Raw genomic sequence first — 17833 nt, 5'->3', positions numbered from 1 at the left:
CACACACACACACACACCCCTCAGCCCTTTTTTAAAACAGGCTCTTGCTGAGTTGCCCAGTTGGGCTTGAATTTCTCCTTCTCCTGCCTCAGCCTCTTAGGTTTCTGGTATGACAGCCGTGCACTACCATGGCTCTTTTCTCCACTTTCTGCAGAGTTCCTTTGTGTGTGTTCTTCCCTACAGTAGCTAGAATGACTTCAACATATTTGGGGTTGTCATACCATGCGATGAAGCAGATATTTCAGACACCATCTATGCAAGTCAAGGTGGAGATGAGAGAGGCCGCAGAATAAACAAAACTTCCACACATGATGTGTCGCTCCTCACCCAGCACTCAGGAGATAGGGTGTTCTACAGCCAACTTTTAGCAAGCACCTGAAGCTCAGAGTCCTGCTGGGGATGGCAGGATAATAACTGCTGGAGTTGGGATTCTAAGCCAGGTCCCTGACTTCCAGGGAGTTTATGGTTTGTAAAAATTATTGAAAATAAACAGCTGTAAAATGTTAGATCACACACTACTTTTATGTGTGCGGCTTCATTTTAGTCTTATAAAAGCCTCAGGTAGGAGGGGCAAGGGTTATTATCCCTGTTTACATAGGTGAGGAAATAGAAAAACCTGGAGATTAAAGCACTTGCTCAAGGTCACAGAGCCAGGACATATCCAGTTTTTCTGCTCTTCAGTTTATAAAAATGTGTTTTTTTTTTGTTTTTTTTGTTTTTTTGCATTTTCTTTCTTTTTTTTTTGACATCAGTTATTTTATTTTAAAGAAAAAAAAATAAAAACAATGGTACAAAATCTCAAAACAAGATTTTAGGAGAGTAACAATGGTTAGTACATTGTGTATTGTTACTGCCAAAGTAGTTTCTCATTAAAAAATGTGTTTTTATTAGTGTGCATTAATTTTACAAGATGTTGTGCTTCAGTATTGAGATAGGTGTTTCTCAATAAAATTATTACAAAAAATTGAGCTAGATCCTCGCTAAATTGCCCAGTTGGGTTTGAACTTGGGATTCTCCTGTCTCAGCCTCCCACCTTGAATCCAACTTTCATTCCCCTCCTTTACACATCTTGTCTTTGACACCCAAAATGAAGGAAGGAAAGGTTTATATAGCTCACAGTTTGTGGAGGTTTCAGTCCATAATCAGCTGAGTCCAAGGCATAGTGGCACACGGCACAGGGCAACCATTCAGGCAGCAGAAAACAGCAAAGAACAAAGAGAATAGCAGCAGCTGCGGCAGCTAGCAAGTCTGTCTTCCTTCTTTACATCTGAATGCAGATTATCTGCCCAAGGGTAAGTGTAGACTCATATCCATAATCCCAGCATTGGATCAGGAATTAATCACAAACTCTAGAAGCTGTTCCATGACTGCATGAGGCTTTGGGGGAATAACTAGACACAAACCATAACACCCCCTATCCTTTATTCCCTTCCCCTTGTCTGATAATAATTTCCCTTCTACTTTCATGTCACTGTCATTAAATTCTAAGCATGGTCTACCTTGATCTACTCGACTGTATCAACATGCTGAATTTGATGCTCAGCGTGTTTTGATGGGAGAATTTTGTCCTGGTACACATTGTTTGTTTGGTACTTGATGTGCCTGCTAGAACTTTGGTGGTTCTACTTGTCCTGGCTCCTACAGCCAGTAAATGATGGGTCCCAGGGTACCACTGTACTAGGGAAACATGATACTCATCTTTCTGACCTCACTCACAGTGTTCTCCCCTAGCACAATGATCTCTAGCTCCACCTATTTTTTCTGAAAATGACATGATTTAACTCTTCTTTGCAGCTGGGTAATACACATTGTATATGTGTACCCATGCTTTGTATCCATTCATCCCTGAGTGCCCATGTGAGCTGGTCCCGTGTGTTGACTGTTGAGAACTGTGTGTGTGCAGGTACACCAAGGCATTCTGTCTTTCTTCCTTTTTGCTTTGTACTGAGGAGTGGTATGCCTGGGTCATATGGTTGTGATATTTTTAGTTTTTTGAGGAACCTCCAGGCTGATTTCCATAATGACTGTACTAATTTACGTTTCCACTAGCAGTGTACAAGGTTTATTTTTCTTCCCATTCTTGCCTAGGTTTGCTTTTGTGTTCTTGGGGAGATTGCCATTCTGACCAACGTGGGATGGGATCACGGTGCAGTCTTGGTTTGCGCTGCATTTTCCAAATCACTGTAGTTGTTGGACATTTTTTTTTCATGTAGTTGTTGGCTATTTTTACTACTTATTTTGGAAAGTGTCTTTTCAATTCATTTGCCCCACATTTTCATTGGGCTATTTCGTAGTCTGTGTGTGTGTGTGTGTGTGTGTGTGTGTGTGTGTGTGTTTAAGGATTTTGAATTCCCTGTATTTTCTAGATTTTAACCCTCTGTCAGAAGAGCAGCTGGCTAGACTTCCTCCCTTTCTATAGCTGCCTTCTCACTCTGATGAATTTTGCAGTAAAAAAAAAACTTTTTAATTTGATGTAGTTCCATTTGTTGAATCTTGATATTATTTCCTGTGCTATTGGAGTCCTATTCAGAAATTTTTTGCCCTGTGCCTATAACTTTACATGACTCTTCTGTTTTCTGCTAGCAATTTCAGTTTCAGGTCTTCTACCTGGTTTTGATCCATTTTTAATTGACTTTTGTGCAGGACAAGAGAGGGCTCTAGTTTCACTCTCTACATATAGATATCCAATTTTACCTGCACCATTTGGTAATGAGGCTGTTTTTCTGCAATGTATATTCTTGGCTCCTTTGTCAAGAGTTAGATGGCTGTAGTCATGCCTGTTTGCTTCTGTGTTCTCTATTCTGCTTGCTTGATCCTTTTTTTTTTTTTTTTTTTTTGATACCATGCTGTTTTGTTACTATCGTTTTTGTAGAATAATTTGAAAATAGGCATTGTGCTGTCTTCCACCTTGCTCTTTTTGCTCAGTATTGCTTTGGCCATGCTGCATCTTTTGTGTTTCTGTATGAATTTTAGTATTGTTTTTTCTAGTTCTGTGAAGAATGTCATTGGAATTTTGATGGAAATTTGTGGTAAATCGGTAGATCACTTTTAATAGTGTGGTCTAATTCTCTGAATCCATGAATATGAACTATGAATGAAATTATTATCCTAATTTCTTTCTCATCAGGTTCATTATTGGTGTATGTTAATCCCCCCCCCTTTTTTTTTTGCAGTACCGGGGATTGAACTCAGGACCCTGCGCTTACTAGGCAAGCGCTTATTCTACTGAGCTATCTCCCCCGGCCTGCTATTATTGGTGTATGAACAAACTATTGGTGTTTCAATATTGATTTTATAGCCCATGCTTTTCAATTTATGGTAAAGTCATCCAATCTCTATGCTTGAGGAAAATGTTTAACATTTGATACTTAAAGAAATGGCTTCTCTTACAATAATAGTGACCCTGTATTAGTTTTCTAGGCTACTGTAGCAAAGTGGGTGTCTTAAAAATCACATAAATCTGTTTTTCCAGAATCTGACCTTGGTTAGAAGTCAGGGTGTCAGAAGGGCTGCACTCTCTCTAGACCAGGGGACGGACAATCCTTCCTTCCCTTCCTGGCTTCTGGGGACTTCCAGCAACCCTGATGTGCCTTGGCTCATAGCTGAATCAACCTATGTCTTTCTGTGTGCATCTGTCCTTCCTCTATATCTATGTGACTTCTCCCTTTCTTTTTTTTGTTTTCTTCTTCTTCTTCTTCTTCTTCTTCTTCTTCTTCTTCTTCTTCTTCTTCTTCTTCTTCTTCTTCTTCTTCTTCTTTTTGTATTCTTAGGGAAGGGTCTACAGGGTGTTCAGGGTCTCACTACTAGATCAGACTCATAGTGATCTGCCTGTTTACAGCCTTCCAGAAGCTGGGATTACAGGAGTGCCCCACCACTCTCAGTCTCCCCTCTCCCTTTCTTTAAGGTCACAAGTCAACTTAGGAACCATCCTAAGACAGTATGACTTTATCTCTCACTTCATTGCTTCTGTCTGTCTGTCTGTCTGTCTGTCTGTCTGTCTGTCTTTTGAGACAGGGTTTCACTATGCTGTTCAAGCTGGCTTTGAACTCACTTTGTAGTCCAGGCTGGCCTTGAAATTGCAGTACTCTTCCTGCTTCATCCTCCTGAGTGCTGGGATTATATGCATGTGCCACCATACCTGGCTACCTCACTGCATCTTGACCCTACTTTGAAGTAGGAATACTTTCTGAGGTGGACAGTTTATTCACTTCATTTCATTTCACAAAAAAGTTGAAAATTGAGTGAATTAAAGCATAGAAATTCTGCATGATGTGAAACAAGACAAACCCTTCAAATTGCACTCCACATTGCAGATAAAATCCACAGAGATACCTCATCAGTGGACACTCTGCAGGTGGATGGAGGATTAGGTCTCCTGTTTAGAAATGACCAAAAGGACAAACTTATTTTCCAGCTGTATAGGTCAGATGTGGTTCTTGATTTTCACTAGCTGCTTTTAAGACTTAGGAAGTGGAAATACATTATACAAGTTGAATATTCCTTATTTGAAATACTTGGCACCAGAAGTGTTTTGGTTTTAAAATTTTGGGGTTTTTAAAAGAATATTTGCATGTACTGTACATAATGAGAAGCCTTGGAGATGAGGCCCAAGTGTAAACGTAAGCTCACTGGTCTTTTATTAAAACCTATGTACACTCCCTAGTGGTAGCTTTATAACATGGTTTTAGTGTGCCTGCATTTTCAGTATAGCCTGTCACACAAGCCCATACCACATGGTCTTGCAACCCTTGCCCATGTGGGGATCCTAGAACCCACAAGCCCATACCACATGGTCTTGCAACCCTTGCCCATGTGGAGATCCTAGAACCCAGGGGCTTACGCATGCTTGGCTCCACCCTCAGCCCTCCCATAGCATTTTGTCTGTTCTTACCCAATGGGCTTACTCCTGTCTTTACATTCCTGCAGTTTCATTGTCTGTTCCTCTGGAAACCTCTACTGACCACTCCATTCCTAGTAGTGCCCCTCCTGTTCCCTGTACTGTGCCACTGACTTTTCCATGGAAGACCCCACCTTTTGTAGATGTTTGGATTGCTTGTACTATGATGCATTTTTTTTTCTTTTTTTGTCAGTCTCATCTGCTAGTGTGTAAATGCCTTGAAGGGAGCACTCTTGTCTGTTTTGTTTAATGTTTTAATCTTTGACTTCTGACCAGGAAAAGGTATAGGGGCTCAGTGAATTTGTGGAATAAGTGTGTGTGTGTGTGTGTGTGTGTGTGTGTGTGTGTGTCTCCAAGCACACATATCCTGGGGCATTGATGGCTGAGTTCCTCATATTCAAATATGGATTGATGGAAGGACAGGTGTATTAGTTACTTTTTCATGACTGGGTCAAAATACTTAATGCCTGCAACTTAAAAGAAGAGAGGTTTATTTTGGCTCATGGCTCCAGGAGATTTGAGTCCTTGGTTGGTAGACTCCAAGGCAGAAATGGTATGGCAAAACAGCATGGCAAAGCAAAGCTGTTCACTGAATGGCAGCCAGGAAGCAGAGGCAGAAGGAGGAGCTGGAACAAGGACACATCTTTCTAAGTCATGAGGTTGTGGCCCTAGTCACCTACCCCCTCTGACCAGAGCCCACCTCCAAATGTGACCCTTTGTAGGGAGATTTTAGATCTAAACCAAAATAGCTGAGGAGGAGAGAGAACTCTTAGGCATCAGGGAGACAGCTCAGCAGAATAAGCGCTTACTTGGCAAGCACAAGAACCTGAGTTCAATCCGCAGTTCTGCCAAAAAAACTAAGGAGAGAGAACTCTTAGTGTAGTTTGGGACATTAGCTTTTCTTCCAACCCCCATCCTGCCTTTGGGTCCCTAATTTTCCTAAGCCTTCTGGATTGACCATACTGCCATTTCTTCTAGGTACCCAAACCTGGAAGCCTACCCCTGACTACGGAAGTTCTCAAAAGCCTATCAGTCCCTCCAGCCCTAGAGAAGAAGCCACAGGTGGCCTACAAGACAGAAATCATCGGAGGAGTGGTGGTGCACACACCCATCAGCCAGGTGCTGGGGCCTGGCTGGACTTGGGGCACAGGGAGAACACGAAGTGTAGTGGTATGCCAGTGATGTGCACAGGGTCTGTACTGAGAGAGAGAGGTAGATAGGAGTTGAGGGGTAGGGGATTAGTCAAGAATAAGTGACCAGCAAGATACAGTAGGGATAGATGTAATGGCAGTGAAAAACTTGAGGCCACTGCATTTTGAAACTATGGCCTGTAGGCTTCCGCACAAGGCCCAGTAGATGACTTGGGAAGTGAGACCAAGGTGGGAAAGAGGCTAGAAACAAGCCTTTTACCCCTCTTCCTATCCCCATTGCCCTTTTTGGTTTGTAGTCTGTCTTTCCTTTTCACTTGAGTCTTTATTGTTTTGAAACTTGGAATTTGTTGCTCAATTTGACAAAAAGGTTTTGTTCTGGTATTCATGGTTCAGTTAATACTCAGTGTACATGCAAGCTAGAATATATTAGTGCCCATTGCTCCATGACTCCATACTAAGAACAGAGTCAATCTTTCTCCTTCCTTTTCTTTTTTTCTCTTCCTATCTTACTACTCCTTCTTTCCCTTCTTCCCTTCCCTCCTTGCCCTTCTTTCTTGCCTTCCCAGGGCCTTGCTCTTGCTAGACAATCACCTTACCACTCAACTACACTCTCAGCCTTTTAAAATTTTACTTGGGGGCAAGGTTTTGATGCATTTCCTAGGTTGACCTTGAACCTGTAATCCTCCCACCTCAGCCTCCTGCATAGCTGGGACTTTATGTGCCACCCTGACTGTCTTGTTTCTGAATCTTTCCAGATCTTCAGATATTTGGCCAGGGGGCAGGAAGGGAGAGTGGCTATAGAGAGGAGTGATCCAGGTGCTAATTGTGACACTGTTTCCTTGTAGAATGGTGGGGATGGTCAGGAAGGGAGTGAGCTGGGGTCCCATGCCATCCTGCGAAGGTCACAGAGTTACATCCCCACATCAGGCTGCCGCACTTCCACTGGCCCCCCCCTCATCAAGAGTGGCTACTGTGTGAAGCAGGGGAATGTGGTGAGTGTCAGTTTAGCAGCTTGTGGGTTCTGGTGGCTCTTTGGAGCAAGTGGGGTTGGACACAGCAGAGGGGAAAACATGAGAGGAGGAACCACATTCCTCCACATTGCCTGCTTCCTAAACCAGTGGATTTGGGGAACAACCATGAGACCCGCATGGCAGAGGTATTGCCCTGAGGGGGAGAAGCCTTGGCTTCTGCAGAATGTGGGAGCCTGATGTCCATGGGGCCTGGTGCCCGAGCCTTTTGTGTCAGAATATTCTCTACATTGTGGGGCCCTCTCCCTAACATTCAGCTCTTTAATTTTTCATGTCAGCGCAAGAGTTGGAAACGTCGATTCTTTGCACTCGATGACTTTACCATTTGCTACTTCAAGTGTGAGCAGGTTAGTAGTGAGGTTGGGACTTTTCTGGGGGTCATGGAGGAGAAGCTGTACATGAGTACTCACAGGACACACAGACTTTGAGGGCACCATCATCTGCCCACCTGTGTGCACCTCTTTAAGTGATGTGAAAATGGCCTTCACTGCTTCCTATCCTCTGTGCAGTGAGGTGCTATGTGATCGCAGTCTCAGGACATTTTCTTCCTAGACTTTTCCCTTAATGCTTGTTTTGAAGCCAGGTTGCTTGTCAACCTGGGCTTTGCCAGCCATCTTTAAGAGGGGCCATTGGTCAGCAGGTTGGTCAGTGGATTGTCTGAGCCCACTCTCTTACCTGTCCACTTTTCCCTCCAGGACCGAGAACCACTGCGCACTATATTTCTCAAGGATGTCCTCAAGACCCATGAGTGTCTGGTCAAGTCTGGGTAATTATCTCTGTGTGTTCTTTTCTTATCAAAATCTTCATTTGTCTGCTTAAATTTTCATGAACTACATGGCTCAGCATATCTTACCTGTGTTCTTCCTCCAGAAGGGAACAGGAACCTACTGTCCTATGGCTGCCACATTGCCTCCAAGCTGACTTTTGGGTGAAGTCACACCAGGCAGATTTATCATCTTCCTGTTACCTTGCTCCTCAGGAGATGAGCCTTTAGAATACTTTTCATTACTTTAAATAAGTAATGAAGAGAGTGGAGCTTTTCAGGTGTTAGAATTAGTCTGCAGGAGGAAGGGCCGTGTCTTTGGTTGTAACTTCAGCACTTCTGGCCAGGTCACTGCTTCTGGTGTCTCTTGTGTGAACTCCTTTGCCTTTTCTGTCCTCTGTTTGACCTTGATGTCTCATTAGCACAGGCTGATTTGCAATATATCTGTTACTACCATTGGACAGGAAGCATAAGTATTTTTAATGTGTTCCTCTTTCCATTAGGAAATGGTTGCCTTCCACAATGGCACACAGGGTAGTGCATCAGACCTTGGCAAGGGAAAATATCATGTTCAATCCCCAACATAGATGATGCTATAATTAAACTTTATAGGCCCCCAAGAACATTTGGACATGACCAGGTCCTTGAGATCTCTAATTGTTTCCAAATCTAAAACACCAATGTAGACATGAGACTACCTGGCCTGTTGAGATAGAACACAGTCCTATGACAGTACTTTGAACTTGCCCTAAATCTTGCATTTTTCCAGAGTCACACTACACACTGGTTAAAAGAAATCACAGAGTTGAAAGTAGCAGGGTAAAAATTCCCAGGGCTCTGTAGCTTCCAGGCCTTTAGGCTGTGTGGCCTCTTTGGACCCTTGTCAGGGGGATTCAGGATATCAGGGTAATCAGCAAGCATTTGCTCAGTTAAATTGAATTGATTGACAGTGACTCAAAGCCTGAGAAGTAGAGATCAAAGGGGTGGGGATTTCCTACCTGCTTTTTGTTCAGCTCCTCAGCAGTTGATCACGTGGTCATGAATCACATGCATGAATGATCTAAAAGATCAAAACAGCTAGCCAAAAATAATGTGATCTCTATCTAGAGATACCAGCATCAGTAAGTTGGTGTACTCTGTTGCAAGTGACACACATGATGTCCCATGTCTTTGTACTGCTAGTCACTTCCTCATAGCTGAGACCCAATACCAGACACCCACAAGTTGAAGGAGGAAAGGCTTTCTTGGCTCATGGTTTGTGAAGGTTTCAGTCTGTAGTCAGCTGGCTCCAAGGCAGGGTAGCTCTTGGAAGGTGAGAAGCTGCTCATGGCACACCTCACTGAAGCATGGAGGAAAAGAGGAGCGAGGAAGAATAAAAGCCTTCCAGGTCGCACTCCAGGGACCCACCTCTTCTGACCAGATCCCATCTCCTAAGGGCAAATCAGTGCTCAACTCAAGAGTGGACTGACTTGCCTATATGCGTGGAGCTCCCATGGTCCACCCTCCCCCCAGAGCCCCACCTCTGAGCACAGGAGGCTTTGGGAGGACATCTAGATTTAAACCTTATAGTTGGCTCTGGGGCTGGGGAGATGGTTCAGTAGAATAAGTGCTTCCCTGGCAAGTGTAAGGGTCTGAGTTCAACCCCTGGTTCTGCCAAAACAAAACAAAACAAAACAAAACAAAACAAAACAAAACAAAACAAAACAACCTTATGGTTGATTTTTGTGGTGACCAGCTGAAAAACTCTTCCTATTCCTGTTTATACTTGGTTTAGAAAAGCTCATAGTGTCTTTAAAACATAACCCAGCACCTCTTTCTTGGAGGCACCGTTTAACTCCATGTCTCTGTGACCCTCATCTTGTCTTTAGCTTCATTTTTTCCTGAATCCAGTGCCTACGTGTCACTGGCTGAGCCCCTGCCATTTCTTTCCATTTCCCTCTTTATTCATCAGGGCCAACCAACCCTGTTTTGATTGCTCTTTTCTTGACATGACTTGGAACACAACACATAGCTTAACATGTGATTGTGCAGTCTTGCTTTCTTGAGTTCCTTCTAGGGTAGGAATTACCTTCTGTGTTTCCTGCAGTGGCTGGATATACACAGCAGGCATTTAACACTGTGAACCATTTTGGCTGACTTGAGGTTTGTCCCTGAACACTGGCTACATCTATCTTGTCCTCCTCTTTACAGAAGTTGGGGTTTCTCTTCTAAACCCTACACCCAGTTTAGCATAGCCTACTCTCACCTTCTTTCTCTCTTGAGCTCCCTGTCTCCTAGGCCCAGAGCAGTGAGGCCAACTGCAGGACTGGAGGGAGGTAGATGGAGTTGCTGTTTGTGTGAAGAAAGATTTTGGGAAGGGGGAGTTGGTGCTCTTGGGAGAGGCAAATGGTAGTGGAATCATTTGATACTTCGATCTTGGAACCAGCTCTGTGTTCAGATCTGCAGCATCATGTACACATATCACTTCAACTCCCTGAACCTGGGTTTCCTCTTCCATAAATGCAGAGAATTTTATGGCATCTTACTAGGTGATTGTGAGGATTGGATGAAATCATATATAAAAAAGCCTCAAACCAGTGCATAGCACTATACTGTATACAGCTGTGCTACCGAGAGACAAAGTAGAAAAAATGGAAGGAAGGAGAGAAGGAAGGAAGGAAGGAAGGAAGGAAGGAAGGAAGGAAGGAAGGAAGGAGGGAGGGAGGGAAGGAAGCACGGAAGGAAGGAAGGAAGCAAGCAAGCAAGGAAAACTGTAGGGCAGTGGTGGACACCAGACAGGAAGATCTGGAGGGGAAGGGAGCTTTATTGTGTTAGAGGTGGGTTGGTGGAGGTGGTAGAATGAGCTGGAAGAAGCCCAGTAGTAGGTTTTTTTTTTGTTTTTTGTTTTTTGTTTTTTTGTTTTTTAAAGCATGGGCTGCAGGAGCAGTGGCTTGGACACTTCCATCCTCCTCTTGGAGGGCATACCAGTGCTTAGACATAGAGTAAGTGAGTCCCCAAGATATCTGTCAGCATGCCCAGTAACTTTCTTTCTTTTTCTCTGTCTAGTGATCTCTTAATGAGGGACAACCTGTTTGAAATAATAACCAGCTCCAGGACCTTCTATGTGCAGGTAAAATGCTCGCTGTGAATGGGCATCTATGTGAATGGTGTACTAATAGGCTTTGCCCTTTGCCCAGCTTTGTCTGTCCTTTTGCTTGAAGTTACAGGATCGTAAATTTAGCCCCCAAGAATCAGTGTGAGTCCCATTTTATTCTAAACAGGATGTTTGCCAAAAGCTTCCCAAGCATAAAAGAGCAAAAGCAGGTCGAGCCACTGTACTGGAGAGTGTGCGTTTGCTCTCAGCCACTGGGCTCTAGCTAAGCAGAGAAAAGGAGAACTGGTCAGTGATTTCACTTCTGCTTGGGAGGGTATTTATAAGTCCGTCTGTGTGTGGACATCTCTGTGTGCGGAAGGACAGAAGCACAGAGGGCCCTGTGCTGTGCCAGGTGCAGGGCCAGCTGCACAGAGAAAGCCATTGTGAGGGCTCTGAGGTTCACTTATCGGGAGTTTCTCCCTCCACCCATAGCTCTGGAGCTCTCCCAACTGTATGAGAGTCAGAGGAGCTGGCAAGGCAGATTTCCAAGCAGGGCGTGGCCATCTGGGGCCAAGTCCCTAGCCCATCCTGCCAGGCAGTCCACAGAGTTCATTGCTTCCCAGTAGTGAGGATGTGGGGTCTCTGGCGCCAGAACTCATGCGTAGTGTGTTGGCTTTCATAGGGGCTTCCCGACTGCAACGTCTGGGGATTCCCAGCCCTCCTTCTTCCTCACTCCCCTGCAATCTTGCCTTCCACAGGGAGTTGAGCCTCCTTCCTGTCTCTTGGGCAGCAGCTCCTTGTCTCTACCACCCTCTGCCTGAGCCTAGCAGGTGTGTTGGACAGCTTAGTTACCTGTAGGCTGCACTCATTCCAACCTTCAGTGCCTCCTGCCAGAGATGGCTGAGGAGGTGCGGGGCCAATGGGGCTATGGTGGAAAGCTAGTTATTCACTGGCACAACTGCTACAAGGTGGAGGACAAGGTGGAGCCCAGAGATGCATCAGAGAGTTGGGGAAGAGAGAGGGGAGAGGTGAGGCTAGTGCTGGGATGTTTGGCCTGTACCTCTGTGGCAGCATGGGTAGGAGTTGCTGAGAGCAAAGATTCCTGTGGGGTTCCTGTGGGGTGACAGCCAAAGGGACTGGCTGTCCTGACCTCTGGCTAGATGATGCTTGACACAACAGTGATTCTGAGTAAATACCTGTTGAGCAGTGACAGTACTGGCTAAGAGCTCAAGAGAAGAGGACCAAAAGACATTGCATTATCTGTGTGAGTACATGCATGCTTTCCAGAAGTCTCTCCTCACTTTCATCCTCCTTTTCCATCTGTGATATACAGGACTCTAACATCACTCTAAATAAGTAAATGAGTGAAGGGTCAGATCTGTTGCTAGCGCCTAATTCAAGCTCAGTGAGAAGGAAGAAGAGGTTATAGATTTAAAAAAGTATTGATGAATATACACATGAAAAAAATATATAGGAAATAAACATTAGCTCATTGCACGTAGTGTTATAAACTCATGTTAGCAAGATACGTTTTTTGAAAAATAACTATATATTTCTATAAAAGAGAGAGAAGAGTAATATTTTTACTGAGCTATCTTCCTGGCTCAAGAAGAGTAATATTTTTAATGTTTTCTATAAATCTCTGATGGCTGCATAATAGAAGACAAAAGGATTTTTTTTTTTTTTTTTTTTTTTTTTGCAGAACCCGGGATTGAACTCAGGCCCTTGCACTTGCCAGGGAAGCGCTTATTCCACTGAGCCATCTCCCCGACCCCAAAAGGATTTTCTTATCTGTTTTGTATTTCATTAGCCATTTGCTGTTTGGATTGAAGGATATGAAAATCTGGCCTCAGACAAATATTATTTGAAGAAAAGAGGCATATGTTAATTTTTTTAGTTAATTGTGAATATTCTTCAATTCCATATTAAAACTTTTTTTCATATTAAAACTTGACAAATAGTAATTTATTAATGTTTAGGTGAAATGTAGTTTGAAGCCATATTAATAAACTTTCAGGGCTTAGGGAAGTGGAAGACCCAATACTATTATGGACTACTGAACTCTTTTAGAATATTTTGCTGCGTTTACACACCTATAATATTTAAATGATGGAACTTAAAAAAGGGGATACAGATGAATGTCCATTTTGTATCTGTGTATTCAAAGTGGTTAGGATAGATATATAATTACATTCTCTTAATGAATAGAGGGATTTGTTCTAATGGTGTATGTAAATAGGATATCAAGTTCCACATCTTGTACAGTAATTAACCACTAGGAAGAATGTATGCAATGTGTTAATTATTGAAACTGTCCTACCAATTTGATTTGAAACTGTCTTATTGCTATTTGTTTCTCAATAAAATTATGGAAAAAAAAGAGAACAGTTCCCAAATGGAGCCCATTCTTAGAATACACACACACAATAAATAAATAAATAAATAAATAAATAAATAAATAAACTTTCAGGGATGGGGAGATAGCTCAGCAGTCTAAGTGCTTTCCTGACAAGAGCAAGGATCTGAGTTTGATCCCTGCACCACATGCCATGTTCAGTTTCGGGTGTACTGTGAGCAGGCCCTGAAACTGGGCGTGGCAGCGCATGCCTGTAATCCAGTGCTTGGGAGGCTGAGACAGGAGGATCACTAGGGGTCTGAACTGCTTAGTAAGACTCTATACCAAATAAATAAAGAAAAAAAATTAATTGTAGAAATAAACTTTCATACTCTTGCATTAAATCCAGGGGCCCCTTCTGCACTTTGATAGTCTTTTTTTTTTTTTTTTCTTGGCGGAACTAGGGATTAAACTCAAGCCCTTGCACTTGTTGGGGAAGTACTTATTCTGAGCTATCTCCACGGGACCCCCTTCTGCACTTTGAATAGGAACTTTTTACCCATGGGTGGTTTCATAACTGCCTGCATCAATTATTTAGAAAATACTGGTATTACTGAGATATGCATGTCTTCCAAATGTTGACACATTTTATTACATAATGCTTAAGAAGGCACATTCATTAAGTCATCACTGCTCATTAGCAATGTCACTCACTAAGTACGGAAGGTTGTTGAGCTCATGGAGGTATAAATTTTCTGAAATTCTAAGTTTTATTTTGAAAACTCAAAGTTTACCATCTGCAAAAAAAGAAAAAAATGCTGGCATGATTTTCCTTCAATATTATCTCTTCATTCATTCATTGTTGAAGAGAAAGGAAAAAAAGTCTGCCAAATACCTGCACCTGAAGAATTGGGACTGGCAGTTTGTTATGTCAGTCATTTGTCCCAAGTCACTAATGTTTCGTGTAAAGGGAGAAGGAATTTGACTTTTTGTGTACTTTGGTGCTGAAGTTTTACCCAGCATGCCAAAATGGAGTTCTGGCCTGCTTCCTAAGTTATACTCAAGTACATCTGCCAGAAAGAACTCTAACTAACCATAGTACCAGAGCAGCCCTAGGCACAGAAAACAACTCTGTAGACAGAGTTGGGTATTGGTCATTTAACTTACATGTCACCTTTATCATGTAAACTTTGTACCTTGTGATCTCTCCTATTATATTAGTCTTTGCTTTTAATAAGAAGCAGAGCCATTTATTGGACACAGATGCTCCAGGCACAGTGCTGAGCAGCTTAGCAGGCAGCATATCGCTTAATTTGGGGCAGTCTCTGAACTCATCTCCACTTTATACATGAGGAAGCAGTCTCCGAAGGTCAATTATGTCCCTGAGATCCTTGGTCCAACAAGCTAGATGGCTGACAGGGAGGTACCAGGTGCTGCAGCAAGATTACTCGGGTGTGTGATTTATGAGCAGCATGAACCAGAGCCCCAGAGGTAGAGGCTATGTTTACAGGCATCCAGGGAAGGCTGACTCTTACCAGGGAATACTGCCTCAGGGAACTTGGCAATCTTGGCAGATGGATCATGGTGACTAAGGGCCCACAGTCTGGTAGTGATCAGGCATGGAAGTAGGTGGAAGGTGGGTGTCACCAGCAGGCTTCTCAGAGGGAGGACGTTCTCGGTTCTGTGCATAGGTTCAAAGTGAGATTTTGCTTTTGGAGATCTAAGTTGGCAAGGCCCAGCATTTTCCTAATCACAGAGCATTTAGGGGCATTAAGAAGCTTATCAAAAAGGGGCTTAGCTCATAAAAGTGAGAAATAAAGTGCGAACTAGTCTTGGTAACTTGGATCAGCCCAGTTGTCAGAGCAAAAGTGGACCCAAGAAGACAATTGAGCTGCAGTGTGTAGATGTACTCAACTCTTTAGATGTTTACTGTTTTAGACCACAGGGTGAATGATGTCACTTAGAATTCTGCTGTGCATGTGGCAAGGCTGTGTCTGAATCTGTGATTGGTTCTTAGGAAGAGGACATAAGTGATCCTCTGTTGGCAGCAGATGTTGGGGATAGAGGGAAGGAGGAGCTGCCTATAGATTTAGTTCAGGGATGGTGGCAGTAAGCCAGAGCAGATATTGGGCCACTTTGATTGCAACTCCATCACTCATTGCTTCCAGCCATTGTGTCTGTTACAGAGCTGAGTTCAGTGCAGATAGGAATAAAAGGTCATTGGGCTACAAGACAGCTATAGACCGAAATGACTCATTTTAATAGCCTGTCCCCTTCATCTCAAAAATTGCCCTCAAGATAGAAACCCTACTTTCTTTTGAACCCAGCACCAGAAAGAGAGGAAGGTATGGGTTTGGCATTTCCCTTTCTGTTCTACCCAGTTTTAAGCACTTTTTAGTCTCTTAGTAATTCACCATGGGGTGGGTGAACTGAACTCTGTTTTCTACCTCTGATTCATGAAACTACCTTGTGATGTGGTTTTAAGATTTTTTTTAAAGATTCTGATGAAAGCTAACCATGGTTTTCCATACAAGAAAGATACACCATAATTTTTGCATATAATTTTTGGTTTCATTGAATTTGTTTCCCCAAAACTGGGTATCAGTTATTAAAACTACTAGTAGAGATTGTTAATGTGCTCTCAGTAAAATGGTATCTTTCCTTCCCATATGGAATTAATTGCAATGCCTGTTTTTCCATTTGAGATTTTTTTTTTTCTTTTTCACTTCTGGAGATGGAACCCAGGGCCTCATGTATACTAGGCAAGTGATCTATCAGTAAATTACCTCTCTGGGCCTTTAAATATTTTTTACTTTGAGATAGGGTTTCTCACTAAGTTGCCCTAACTGGTAAGGCTATTGTTTGAGACTTCTGAATAGCTAGGGCTATAGATATGCATGACCATCGCTGGGTGAATATTATCTTTTTCCTTTTGCAGTACTGAGGATTCAAACCAGGGCCTATGCATTGGATTACATCCCCAGCACCCCTTCTTTTACTCTTTATTCTGAAACAGGGCCTCACTAAGTTGCCCAGAATGGGCTTGAACATGTGATCTTCCTGCTTCAGCTTCCCAGAGTGCTAACACTGTAGGTGTGTGCCCACAGACCTAGCTGAATAGTGTTTTAAGATATTACTTTAAAATAAAGCTCAAACTACTGATATATTGTTATAATTTCTATACAGGATTATTTTGTTTTCCATATGGGGTCAATTGTAATATCTGTGTTTCTATTCAAAACACGTTTGTACACATTGTTGTGGGTTTTTGCTTGCATTTAGTGCTGGAGATTGAAGTCACAGTGAATGTGACTGGCTGTGTCACACCACCAGCCCTATATCTGACATAATGGGCAGGTTACTGGCCTCTTCACATATCCCTGGAAGCAGATTACATGAGGATTTTCCAATTACTTAAATAAAATGTCAGATCTAGTGTGAAATGGAGATTTTTATCCTTCAAATGCCTATCTCTGTCTTCCTCCTCTCTTTTTCTCTTTTCTTTTTGCGGTGCTGGGATCCACCTAGAACCCCAGACACATTAGACAGGAGCCTTGCCACTGAGCTGCAGTGCGCCCCCTCCCGTGTTCTGGCATCCTTCTGGCAGATCATCTGCTTCCCCAGAAGAGAAGTCCCTAATAAGTGCTTTTCTCCTGACAGGCAATTACCTCTATCCCATTGAAATCCAAAATGGCCTTTCTCCGTAAGTCCATTATTCTGTGGATCCTGACAGCTTGATCTTCTGAAGCAGGTTTTTTTTTAAGGATTTTTTTTTTTTTTTTGCTCTGAATGCCTTCAGGGCAGGTTTGGCTGGCTTGAGTTGTGGGGATCTAAATCTAACCACAGCCTCCTGAGCCTGACTGCTTTGTTGAAGTAGCCACTTAAAGAACTGTGCTATGGGGCAGGCCCTCTGAGGCAGGTTTTATATGCAGTTGGAGGAAAGGGTTTTATGATGAGGACAAGGAACAAATCTGACTTCGTGGAATTTAGGCTGCACTTGGGTCCCTCATATCATAGTAAATAAAGTAACAATAATACTTATAGAGCCCCTTGTTGGGCATGGTGGTACACACCAGTAATGCTTGCTCTCTGGGCAGCTGAGGCAGGAGGATTGCGAGTTTGAGTCCAGCCTGGGCAACTTGATGACTTAGTGAGATGCTATCTCGAAAGTAATAAAAAGAGCTGGGAATGTAACTTAGTGTGAAGGCCCTCAGTTCTATCCCTAGCATCACAAAATAAACACAAAATCTTGCACACAGAGTGCTTCTGTGTATGAGGCACCATTCAAACAACTTTACCTAATGGCTATTATTCTCCCAGAAGTTCTATTAGTAAAGTACTTTTTTTTTTCTTGAATTTTTTTTATTGGTACATTTTATATAGTGATAGCATTCATCATAGGGGAATTGTACCTTGCTTCAAACAAAAGTTTCAAACATTTTTATAAAAGATTTAAAATTTCTGAATTTAGTTCAACTTATAATACCACATTTCCAAGAAAAATGAACCTTTTGCAAAGACATTTAAATAAAATCATGCCAAGATGCACAAAAATGAAATTGTCCAAAACTTCTTGTAAAGAAAAA

At 42.7% G+C, this 17833-nt stretch overlaps 1 protein-coding gene across 2 annotated transcripts in view; it reads left to right on the top strand.

Annotated features, from left to right (window-relative positions):
• Window positions 1-17833, top strand: part of Plekha2 (pleckstrin homology domain containing A2) — a 66113-nt gene that overhangs the window by 41340 nt on the left and 6940 nt on the right. For both annotated transcript variants that reach the window (XM_004637240.2, XM_023722031.1), the window contains 5 exons: window positions 5876-6016; window positions 6894-7040; window positions 7355-7423; window positions 7772-7842; window positions 10885-10948. In XM_004637240.2, coding sequence (XP_004637297.1) covers window positions 5876-6016; window positions 6894-7040; window positions 7355-7423; window positions 7772-7842; window positions 10885-10948 — 492 coding nt within the window. The remainder of the gene's footprint in view (window positions 1-5875; window positions 6017-6893; window positions 7041-7354; window positions 7424-7771; window positions 7843-10884; window positions 10949-17833) is intronic.

This window comes from Octodon degus, unplaced genomic scaffold, assembly GCF_000260255.1.
Source record: "Octodon degus isolate 3935 unplaced genomic scaffold, OctDeg1.0 scaffold00088, whole genome shotgun sequence".
Classification (NCBI taxonomy): Eukaryota; Metazoa; Chordata; class Mammalia; order Rodentia; family Octodontidae; genus Octodon; species Octodon degus.
The sequence above is the reverse complement of the archived record's forward strand: the minus strand, read 5'-3'. Positions and strand labels throughout refer to the sequence as shown.